Source organism: Pinus tabuliformis, chromosome 9 (genome assembly GCF_031772625.1).
Source record: "Pinus tabuliformis cultivar Carrire ecotype Pingquan chromosome 9, CPIR1, whole genome shotgun sequence".
Taxonomy (NCBI): Eukaryota; Viridiplantae; Streptophyta; class Pinopsida; order Pinales; family Pinaceae; genus Pinus; species Pinus tabuliformis.
In genome coordinates this window covers 808,372,534-808,385,692 of record NC_142307.1, presented here as the reverse complement: position 1 = coordinate 808,385,692, position 13,159 = coordinate 808,372,534, and the positions used below count along the sequence as shown (strand labels likewise).

The 13,159-nt window shown below is 33.7% G+C and overlaps 1 protein-coding gene across 1 annotated transcript; it reads right to left on the bottom strand.

Moving 5' to 3' along the window:
* Nucleotides 1-1,297: 1,297 nt before the first annotated feature.
* LOC149151242 (putative methyltransferase TCM_000168) lies at nt 1,298-4,870 on the bottom strand. The gene is made up of 3 exons (XM_089441633.1): nt 4,707-4,870; nt 4,134-4,583; nt 1,298-2,104 (listed from the first exon to the last, which is right to left on the bottom strand). The coding sequence occupies exons 1-3, from the start codon at nt 4,794-4,796 to the stop codon at nt 1,391-1,393; spliced, it is 1,254 nt and encodes a 417-aa protein (XP_089297759.1). The 5' UTR covers nt 4,797-4,870; the 3' UTR covers nt 1,298-1,390.
* Nucleotides 4,871-13,159: the final 8,289 nt, after the last annotated feature.

Genomic DNA, 13,159 nt, shown 5'->3' with positions numbered 1-13,159 from the left:
CAATACAGCATACTACTCTTTACAATTTTAAGAATGAACAAATGTGTTAATCGGAAACAGGTATCTGAAACATGAAGGTAATATCTTACGAGGAAATATTCTCCATCCAAGAATTTTCCATCCCTGGCACTTAATTTCAATTTTGTTGAATCCACGTATGCACTGTTATTTTGTTCATTTTGCTTCTCTCCTCCCTACTAAAGGTAATATTTGACGAGGAAATATTCTCCATCCAGGAATTTTCCATCCCTGACACTTAATTTCAATTTTGTTGAATCCACGTATGCACTGTTATTTTGTTCATTTTGCTTCTCTCCTCCCTACTGAATATTTTATGTTTATGCAATGGTCGAAAACGAAAATTATGAACAATGCTGATATAACTCAGAGGATCTTATTTTCCTTATTCTCCTTCATGAGCTATGCTAAATCTTTTATCTGCGAGCTAATTGATAGCTAAAATAGCTGACTATCTTGATGGACATCTTATCTCCTTCTCTGGGATTATGTTTTCCATCTTATCTAGATAATTTTGGTACAGATTGCTCCAGCATCCTAAAGCTCTCATGATGTACTATCTGTTCATTATATACCTTATATGATATAATTACGCTTTTTTCGTTCTGAAAACAATTTTACGAACACACAAATAGTATAGTTTAAAGAATTTATAAATAGCAAAAATTTATTAAAAATTTTAATTTTATATTTACTATGTAATCTTTCGTGTATGGATAGCACATACCTCACTGGTTCCAAAAAAATTGTTAGTGTAGGGAATTCAAAATGAGTTATCCCAATTTATGTTTATGAAATTCTTTGATTGCAATTATAGTACCTCTCAAACAAATACTTTGGCATAAAATATATCTCAAAATCTTTTCTAATTTAATTTTTTTTTTGGGTAATTTCTTGATTTTTTAAAATATTTTCTCAAAATTTTATGATTTTAGGTGTTTAATAGTAATTTTTGAAAGTGCTAAATCTATTTCTGAATTTTTTTTTTTATTTTTTAACCAAACTCGCCAAAAATCTACCATGAAGTTGAATTTGTGGCCTAAAATGTGTTAAATGGTATTAGCGTGTTAACCAGGAAATGTTTTAGATCCAATTAGATCCTGAAGAGATATTTTATTGAGTTATTTAGATAGTAATTAAAACGAGCGGAACTGTCAGGCATCACCAATGCATATAAACGAGTGAAACGCATCACCGATGCATATTTATTAGATGGTAATTGAAACGAGTAAAACTGTCAGGCATCACCGATGCAATTAATTACAGGAATGTAAAACGAAGCGATAGCGACACCACAGACAATCCTAAAAGAAGAATCCAGTCCGTGGTACAATGGATTCTAAAATCCCACATGGACAGAAAATGGTTGATCTCATTTCCGAAGGAGAAAGGCTCCAACTTGATCATTTCGATTGTGCACGTAATCCTGGCATTTGGCAGCCGCCATCTTTTCAATCGTCAGGAAGAATTCATCGGTTAAAACATCGGAAGCCAAGTGAGTCCTCACAACATTCTCGAACGCTGCCCTGTACATGTTGGTTACCATCCTCCCGAACACCTTCTCATCGCCTTTTCTCACCTCTGAAATTGGATGCAAAGGCAACCCACCAAACAACTTTACTCCCTCCACTATCTCAAACGAATTCTCCATCTTCACTATGCTCTCCAACTCCTCCACATTTGGGGAGAACACCGGAAGGTTGAACGACTCCATTTTCTCATTCTCAATCTTTCCCTGCACCTCATAAATCCATATTAATATATTGATATCGACACAGAGAGTTGCAGTGGATTCAACATAAGGAGAAGTATATATTACCTGTTTGATAAGCTCTTCAAACGCAGCTTGCATGTGATGAGAAATGTGTCCTATTGCGCTTTGCTCTTTTATGTCCGCGGAACTACGACCTGCTAGACATATGAACATGCATCCGCCAGGTACCATCTCCTCTGCTCGTGCTGCTAGAAATGCACAAAAATCTTTGCGAAATTGGGAGAGATAAGCAGCACCCACTTCATCTCTGGATATATAAATTGCTTCTCCATTCCAAGCTGGAGAATTTCTATCTACAACGCTATTCGGAACCTGCAAATGTCATTTTAATTCAGTTATTATGCATCTCGCATAAGATACTGAAGAAATGTAAAAGAACGATGAAATGGCTATCGGTTTATATGAAGCAACAACAGGTTTATAAGCGACCATCTAAATTTGTAAATCTATGACAAGTTAGAAATGAAAATCTCCAAGAAAAATAATATTGATTATTTGTTTGTTTTAGGATTTTTGATGATGGTAGAGTGTCTATTTAAAATGCTGAATAGATGCATAAAATATTGAAAAAATAGAAAAGAATCATAAAATAACCATCAATTTATAAGAAACAATTACATTTATAAATCGACTTATATAAAGCAAAATCCTGATGATGAAAGGAATGTCTACCCTAAATCATAGTTATCAACTTCGCCTTCGGATTCGGATTCGGATTCGATTCGATACTTTAAAAATTTGAATCAAAAATATTTAATTTGAAAAAAATTGGACAATAGACATCTTAATTTCTTTTTTATAAAAACAATATTTTTATTCATTTTTTTCTGAATTTATTTTAAATTAAAAATCACACAACTTTTATATCTTTCAAAACTTAGCTTTAAAATATATTCGTAATTTAAACAGTTATTTATCTAAAATATTCATAATAATAAATACAAATACATTTAACAAATATATAATAACCTGCCAAATTTATCACTCTTTTTCTTCACAGTATAACAAATTCTTTCTTTATCTATTTTCTAAACTCTTAAGTGGTAAATTGATAAACTTTCACATTTTACTATGATTTCTAAATTTTCTTTTTAAACTTGTAAATTTCCCATTTCAATATGCTTTTTAATGTTCTTTCCTTATGCGTGGAAGCCATACAAGTCCCAAGCTTCATAAATTAAATCAGATGCCACAGCCTTCGAAAAACAAGTAATGATGCAGAGTCTTGGCAGAAGTGCTGGAAGATTGTTTGATGTTGAGATTGTGCTGCACTGACCACAACCTGTGAGCATTGATCTAGTTCACCTCTAAGCTGCAATTCTGTGCAATTGACAACTTCAAAGCTGGCACTGCACTTTTGTTGAATGAAAGCTCTTGGATGGAGGAGACATTACTAATGTCTGATTTTAGCAAAGGTTTATATGAAGTTGGAGAAGACATTACTCATGTCTGATTTTAGCAAAGGTTTATATGAAGTTTAAAATCAAAGGTTTATATGAAGTTGGAGATTTACTTCTGGAAGATTTCACAACAATCCACTCATCATGTGGGCTTGTGATCCAATCAGACATGTTAGCAACATCTTCAACTTTACAAGCTGTGGCTCTGTCCCTGGGAGTTCTTGAGCATTGCCTAACTGACCTATTCACCTCCCCAATGCATTCCCCTATTGGGCTTCCCCTATGGGGCTTGGTACGCTGAGTGACAGAATGGGAGAAAGCACTGCACTGGTCCACCTCTTTTTTGAATCTCTCCGAAAGCATCTCTCCAAAAGCATTTCTCCAGGAAATCCCGAATCTGAGGTGAAAGCCATGCAGTATCTCAGACAGCTCCTCCGTGCATCCATGATGTCAACCTGCTGATAGTTCTTATTGAATGAGCATCCATGATCTCAACCTGCTGATAGTTCTTATTGAATTAACAATTATCAGTCTGGGTAAACTATGTAACCTTTATCAATTAAACCGGAGAAACGAATCGAATTTGGACGAATAATACGGTATTCGTACCGAATCCACGAATTATCGTATTTTTTTGCCCGATTCGGGCGAATTCGGTAACTATGCCCTAAATGATGTTAGACACAGAAAAAAAATTATACCCATATCATATTCCAAAGAACAAATTCTACCCACGTCATATTCGAAAGACTAAATGTAGAAATCTGCACGCTCAGACATTGACACCAATTTATTACTGGTTTACCATTCAAAATTCTATAAATTCTCCTGACATTAGATATAAATACTGTCTTAAACTTTACATAGTCATTCAAGATTTAACTTAAAAGACATTTATGTGCTTTCCGCGTGGAAAGGGGCGAGGGAGCAAGATCATTTACCTGCGAAAGCCAGTGAAGGCTGCTAGAAGAGTGACAGAAATGGAGGCTTTTCAGTGGGAAAAGTCTCTTGTAAAACGATCCGCAGACCGCTGCTGCAGAGTAAGATCTCGTTGACGGAGGCTCAGTAAAACCACGCTCAGCTTCATCTTTTTTGTGGGCATGCTCTGCTGATTGATCATGTGGAGGCAACGAGCGAAGGAGCGAGTTAAAATCGTTGGAAGGAAGATCAGCGAAGTAAACCTGAAATTCTGGCAGCTTCACAGAATGAGAAGTACACGTTGTTTGGACGGCTCGAACGATGGTGTCCGCGACTAGAAGAGTGTTAATTCCCGTTGCACACCCAAAATCTGCAATGCGAAATACACCATTTTCTCCTTTCATTGTATCAAGTCTGAGATGCTGGGAAATTTCACGCTCCAGAATAGGTTTTATCACTTGTATCATTTTCAACTGCGTACATCTCAAAACAATAAAATAACGTCAACAAAATTTATTGCTGGCAACAGGATCCAACTCCAAATATTACAATGTGTAAGCTATAGTTAAATTGAAATTATTAAATAAAATATAAACCTGTGCAGATAAAGAAACGCGAGCATAGCTGGTCTCTCCATCTCCGCCCTTCATGGCCAGCACATTCTCCATTGATTTCACGCAGTCCATCGTATTGGATTACTACAAAGCAAATGCAGAGTTCCCAGCCTGATGAAAGGGTGCTTATGAAGTTGGTTACAGGATGTGGGTGAAACTGTGCATGCTTTATTAAGCAAATGAAAGTCCCGTCAAAGTTACGTACCATAAAGCGTGTGGCATAACCTCTATTCACCGTGCGATGGCATTTATGACTCAGCGGCAGGGCCGGTTAAACACGGCTTTGTATCTAGAAGTGCAAAGAGATGAAAAGTAAAAGAAATGGCGAGTACGAAGCAGACGGAAAGAAAGCTCAGGTTTGGGAGGACCTTAAATTTTTTGAATACTGTGATTGATTTTTTTATTATGAAGAAACTTCTTCGTAGGTTCTTCACCCACCCATTAAATTTTTTGAATACTGTGATTTTTTTATTATGAAGAAACTTTTTCGTAGGTTCTTCACCCCTCTGCCCCATTAAATTTTTTGAATACTGTGATTTTTTTATTATGAAGAAACTTCTTCGTAGGTTCTTCACCCCTCTGCCCCATTAAATTTTTTGAATACTGTGATTTTTTTATTATGAAGAAACTTCTTCGTAAGTTCTTCACCCCTCTGCCCCATTCAAGTCAAATTTTAGGCCAATGGACCTCTTGGCCTCACTCAAAGTCAAGTCAATACACTCAAACCTATGTAATTGTCTTCCGATTTCCGAAATCGATTCTGCATTTTTCATTTTTCCTATTTTTTTATCTCCAATGATACGAGCGTTTGAAGGAGGATGGAGTTTGCCAAAACTGCCACGTTGTGATTTTCTCGCTATATATCTCATGTTATCACAATCACTTAGAATACACACCCACGTTTATACGAATCAAAACAAACACATCAACTCTCGCTGTTATTCACATTTTTAAAACTTATTTCCTAAGAAAGAGTGAGTTTCGAGGCGACGACTTCAAGATTTATAATTGAATAACAAAATTAAATAAATATTAATATTATTTTTAAATATTTAAATTTAACGTAGAATATTAAATTAAATTACTCACTGAATCTAAACTCTATGGAATAATCATAATCATATAACTTCTGCTCATTTTTCGTTGGTGATGTTGATTTGAGCTGTTGAGTGATTATATGATTAATTAACATTAACCTCACTTTTAATTCAATGGTTTTCGTCAACATAACCATCCCATATACAACATTTTGCAGGTATTACATTATGTAATTCAATATTATATTATATTATATGCCAATGGTTTTCGTCAACATAACCATCCCATATACAACATTTTGCATGTATTACATTATGTAATTCAATATTATATTATGTTATATGCCAATATTTTAAAGAATAAACGTGAATGGGAAAAAATATATTTTATTGGGAATAAAGGTTATAATAATTTTATTTTAAATGTTAAATAAAAAAATTATATTATTTATATAAAATATGTGTATTTTAAAGATTAATACAGGAAAGTAAGGAAAGAAAAGTGATACTTAATATGATATAATAATTAAAAAAACTATTAAAAATAATAATAATAATAAAAATATTCATATATATATATATATATATATATATATTTTGATTTAAAATATATATATTTCAAAGTGAATTTAAATTTATATTAAAACTATTTGAATTTAATTAACCTATTTTGAAATCATATTAATAAAATTGTTTAAAAAAATTATTAAAACATATTATCATATCTTCTTAAAAAATTATAAAAGATATTAAAATCATATTAAAGGGAAAATAACAACAACAACAAAAAGGTTAAGATGAAGTTAGGGCAACGAAACCACAAAAAACATTAAGATGAAGTTGTCCCAACAAAATATTAATAATGAAGAAGCCACAAACTTGAAATCCTTAATAATAACAAATAGAGTAGTCTAACTAGGCCACAATTTTACTGGAAAAATAGTGGAAATTTCAGCAAGATTTTGATTAAAATCCAACAAAATTTTGGGGAAATCTAGGTTACAGTTGTCAATCTTCATGATTTTGGGTGCCCTGAGGGTTTTTGATGGTGTTGAATCAACTTCCACCATCAAAAAAGTATTTAAACAACCTAACGGTTGGATTTTTTGAAAGAAAAAATGGTTGGATTATGTCGAAATTTTGTTTTCCAAGCAAAATTTTGATTTAGTTCCTGGATATTAAGTGTGTTATTCAAGATATAATCGATCAAGGAAGTGACAATGTTCCTTTAATCATTTAATTGAGGGATAAGACTAGGTTGTATATTTGATTGTATTGTCATGAATTAAACATATCAGATTAAAAACGATTGGGATATTGTCTTACTCGTCTTTGTAGACCTAATCTTCTTTCCTCTAACTCAATGTCTCGCAAAATAATGGCCCAATTCCTAGCACATTATTCATTGGAAAGTGAATTTTTCAAAATAAAATCAAGCAGAGAATGAGCAATGTTAGTTTGATCATGGATCCAAAAGCCAAGGTTAGGTTGTTCTGAGACTGAATTGTCATGGAACTAATGAGATTTCAAAAGATTGAGGGAACGAATCATTCGCTAGTATGGTCGCCAAAAAAGATGTTGAAGTTATTATAAGATTAACAAATCAACTCCCTCGAATATCCTTCTCACAATGGGATAATGAGACACACCAGCTCATATATGAAGGGGTGTGGGATTATTTTATGTATTTTATGAGTTTTTTTTATTTTTATCAAGTGTAGAAAAACATAGTAACAATTAAAATAGTTGTATATACATTAAGTACAATAACTACAATTGAAAAAAAAAAAAAAAAAAAAAAAAAATATGCAACATATAAATCGAAAATTTAAAATGAAAGATTAGACAAAAGTAACGAACTAATCGGAGCCTAAGGTTTTGTACAACATAAGTTGTTATAATTACAAACAAGGCAGTAAGCTAATCAGGATTGGGGCAACAACCTTGTAACATGTAGAGCATAAACTACCAAAAAAAAATAAGTAAACTGCTGAGAAATAGTATAAAACAAATCAGACATAGAGAGGTATATAAATAGGTATTTTATGAATCAATGGCCGATTTTTATTGAAATGAGACAAAGTATAGCCAAAATTCTAAAATTAAATCCTTTGTGAAGACTTTTGGCTAACCAAATCATAGACTATTGCAATGTAAATCTATCATATATAATAATTCGAGCAAGAAACAAGAGTAGCAGCAAAATGAAATCCTTTAAGCGAGTAAGATGTGGGAAACTTGTTTTTCTACAAATAACTAGTTGTTAGCACTAGCAGTAGATTAGCTTGACCTTCAAACAACAATAAAAATAATCAGAAAGACACAATATACCTAAATAATAATTAGTAATTTCAAAGGAGTCACCTAGCTTGTTGCCCGTAGATGATATAGATTTGTTGTCACCATCATGATTAGCTTCAGAGTTTGTGAGAAACTATAAAAAATAGTGGCCAGAAGTTATAGCATACCTCTCCCTCAATAGTTCTCCTTTTGCCTTCATAGATTTATCCTCTTTTAAGAAGGCTTCAAGCAGTTTTGGTAGTTTTTCTTTAGGCTTAAAATGATTATTTTCTTTAGTTTTTCTAATCAAATTTGATTAGATAAATAAGAGGAGAAAATTTTAAAGGTTGTTAAAATAATTAAATTAAGACTAGACTCTAATAGGTGGGACCCTCTATAATCCATTCAATCATGTTTCCTCTTTATTTTATCATAAATAGTCATTATGTGTCATTTATATGTTGACCTTTTTCATTTCAAATCAAATTGTTGGTTGTAACATATAACACAAATAAGAATTAACCATCACAAATAAACAACCATTGCATATAATTCATCATTAAAGTAAACATCACATAAACTAAAAAAAAATGACTCCTTGTACCTCCATGCTCCTTTCTACTCCATAAAACTCATATCCAAGTGGTATCACAAAATACAAAGCATAATATGCACATAAATATAACCATTCTCCTCAAATTGATAAGTTGTCAAAATGATAAGCATAGCATCTGGTGATCAGTTTAGACAAATAACTTCACGTCATAAACATATTAACACAACTGCAAGCTAAGTAAGGTAACTTGTATTGTAGCATAAGTGATGTGCATAAAAAAGAACCCTGATCATTTCCTTTGCCCATGAGAAGGAGATGATTTTGCTTATTGCTCCTCTTGTTTTGGGTGTGAAGTGACTAAGTGAGATGGTGTGTGAGAAGAAGCATAGGGTGAGCCTTTTGTGTTTTTTTCTTGTTCACACGTAACTAGCATGGGAATGACTGGGCATTTTGATGGCTAAGCAATAGGACCAAACATTATTACAAGCTGCTTAGAATTCTGATGTGCAAAAGGAGTATGATGAGTAGTAGGGGTGTTATAGGAGGAGTGTGAGCTATTCGTGAGGCATCATATCATAAGTGTGATATGTGGGAGTGGTGAGGGGGATTAGGTGGTGAAATAGTGGACCAACCATGTATAGATTGTACAGGTTGTGCAGAAATCGTTGTTCCCCAACCATCATTATTTGGGTTAACAACAAGGGCAGAAACATGTGGGGGAATAAGAATGCCTATAAAAGGTTGTTGTACCAAAGGAGGTTGTTCTGTTTGTGATTGTACCATAGACTGAGGTTCTATCTAGCCCAACAAACTAATAACAGCATTTTTAAGCAATTGTCTTAGTTCTTGGGGATCTGCATCAAAGTGGATAGAGACCCTTGGTCTCCTATCCCTTCTTACACCAAAATGTTGATCTCTATTTCTGGTCCTTCTTCCCCTGCCTCTCCCTCTGTTCATATAAAAAAAAATCATTCTACAGAAATGAATGACTAATTACACACATGCGATTAATGATTCAATGCCATTTGTTATTTCAAGAACGAAACACTGAGCTTGAAGACAAATTAGAAGGAAAAAGTAATCAAATAAGGACAGGGAAAAACTTTGTATGCAGAAAGATGAATCTAGGCAACAACATGAACTTTTAAACAAATTTGATGCTCAATTCGAAGTAGATGTCTTTTATCCTTTTCTATTTTACAAAAAAAAACAAACTCCAACATATATACGGAATCATGAGTCTTCGTAATAAAAAATAAAAGTAAAAGAAACAACATGAAGGGTCCATAACTTTTTTATTTTACGATTTTTAGAACACATCTGTAATGGAGGAGAGGAAAACGAAGTGACACATCATAATCGAAAGATCCCAACAACAAAATTATACAATTTTCAACACAAGGTTGAATCAAGAACCCTAATGTAATGGTCCATTACGATTTGACAGTAAAACGCTTACAAGTTGCCTCATAGGTAATTGTAATACGACAAGGGCTAAAATAGACTCAAAGAATGTTTAACAAAACTAGGCCATAATGGCTCAAGAAACATATAAACCCTCAGAGTTGTGGGTTTGTTTATTCAGTTGGAATGTGCATTCAAATTTTCCAATGACCACACCAAATGAAAATCTACGCAGTTCCCTGTGCATGGCCTTCACATGGGTTTTGTGCTCGGGACCCTGAGGCCATAGAGTTCCTACATGCGGTTAATTAGAGTAAACAAAGAATAATACACTTGATGAGGAATAATAAAAATAAACCCATTTTTAGCCATAAACACAAATCGTAACGACACAAAATATAGAGAGATGTCTTAACAGTTCTTGAGGAGGGAAAATAATAACATTTTTGTTCAGGCTTGTATATTGTAAGTAGGGGTTAATCCCTACTTGTTAAATAACAACTACATTCACATAAACTGCCATGACCATTATGGGAACACCTGAGTAAATGCTAGACCAATTAGCCCAAGGCTCGAAGGCCTCAAAGGCTCCAAGTCTGTAATGCACAAGGACTAAGCTTATGAAACCATGCAAATATTTTCTAACTAAACCCTAAGAGACACACAACCCAACAAATGAATTCTATAATCGCCCAAGAAATACCAACATGCATACATAGTTCACAAACAGTCAAGGGGAAGAGGTTGAAAGAGGAAGGAAGAAAAATTTGTGTGCTTCACGTGAAAACAATGGTGGTGTGTAGATACATACCTGGTGCAATGTGTAAAGAAGAAACTGAGTTTATACACTCAATTCCACATCGCGTTATTGAACTATTGATGCAATGAACTTTTTTACCAACATCTCATGGAACCAACCTCGTGGGGTAATGAGATTTGCAGCATAATGAGTTAAGGCATCGAAAGGTTTTCAAAATTCCAAGCATCGAGAAAAGAACTGAAGGGTGGCAGAGTAAATGCAGGAGAAGAGCGAGGTAAGTATTGAGTTTCCAAAGTATAACATTTACGTGTCGAGGAGCTGACTTGGGTCTACAACGTGCCACAGAAGAGCTGCCAACTAATGAACTGATCAATCAAACCAATTAGAATGAACCATATCACTTGCCCCATCACTCTATCAACGTAAATCAAAACACTGCATTAAGGCACGATGGGATGGGCATTGTATTGGAATGTGTAACATTTAATTAAATTGAAAGTTTGTTGCCGGAAAACAAATAGTTCCAATACTAATTTATGGAGTTCTGATATATTGATTCCAAAAAACAAATCGCTAAAATGTCACTCAAACATATGTCAATCAAAGGTTGAAATATTTGATAGTTGGCGTGCAAGATATATAACATCGGAAATCCAATTGTTGTATGGCACATATAATTTACACACAACTTTACAACATACTCACATACCAATTACCATAATGTTCGCAATGCATAAATTTATAGTCTTATATAAAATGTTCGTTCTCACGCTCTTAAACAACAACTTCAACCACCCTTCAATCATACCATAAGCCATATGATCACATATATATCCAAGCCATAATACATAACTCTGATGCCATACGATTAATCATAATCAATTATTTCTTGAATAATATTATTTGAGAGGTATATCTTTAAGAGAGGTCCCACCTATTAGGCCTTTTAACAAGACACATTATTTAAGGGGAGGATTATTTTAGGCATCACAATGGTTTGTGAATTTTGTTAGTATTGACCATTGTCAACAAATTACAATATTGATTTGACAATTTTTTCCAGTATTTAAAAAAATACTAAAACATTACCAGAATCAAAATATTGATTTCAAAATTTGTAAACTTTTGTAATTGATTTAAATGTATATTTCATTGATAATGAAGTTTCCATAAAGAAGACAAGTAAAATTGGGGAAATTGTTAGGAAATTTTATTAAAGCTTAACCGATAATAATTTGTTAATGAGCAAAAGTAAAAAATTTGAAAGGTTTATTGTTGGTGGTCTTTTAACACCATCCAAAAATCGGAAAGAAGAATATGGCAACTCTACAAGAATTTAGAAAAAAAAAATTCACAGGTTTGGAGGACCTTAGACTCTCTTAATAACGTCAAGTTATGTTAATATTGTGTTTTTATTTCCTTATTAGCCTTCTTCGCTCTTGTGCCTCACATAAGTGGTTTGTACAATAGTGGATGCTCTGAATCTACCAGCCCTAGTGCATGCCTTACGATTGTCATAGAAGGGGGACCCCATAGATATGTAATAAACATCATGTTGCTTCTTCTATTCGGTACAACCCTAAGAACAACACTTATGCATCTTACACTACTCAACACCTGCAAGTAACAACAATCACCATAATTTATATAAGCATTTAATCCATCAAACAACAACCTAAATCATTATCATACAATTACTTGTAGTAAGTCTCCCATATTGATTACTAATTAATTGGTTATAGCAAGCACGATAATCCATCTTCCATCCTACAACTAAAAATGAAAACCTTTTACTCGACCTTGGTAAAGGAGGTTGAGGAGTGTAGAGTGTGTCTGAGGGGTCATTCCCATTGTACGAAATGGTTGTGGACAAGGAGGATAATATTTCATCTGCAATGGCCTGCTTGTTGCAACCCATTCAATATCACACCATTTTGGATCTCTTGTATTTAACTCGAGGATTCTATCGATTAATGACATAAATGACATCGTGGATAAACTCGTATTTAGGAACTCAACAACAATCCAACCATGGGTTCATTTTATTTCAAAAATCTTGCGGGAAACCCCTTAGTTCGAAATCTTGGGCAGGCTGATAGCATTTGAAATTTTCACACGAAGCTAGCATTGAATGTTATAATGGATTTGTCTTATCCTCCATCACTTGCGATCACATATGGAGTCAAAGTTGTAAAGCAAGCTACCAAAAAAGCTGGAGCAGAGCGACCGGTAAATCGAGGGACCCTGGAGTTGTCAGACATGATCATGGTCATGTATGTATGGTGGGCATGCCATGAGGTACCAACATGGTATTGTTGGGATACCTATTGGTGTATTAAATAACCAATAACACGGTATTATTGCTCGTTTGTTTGGAAAATTGAAAATCTAGTTTATT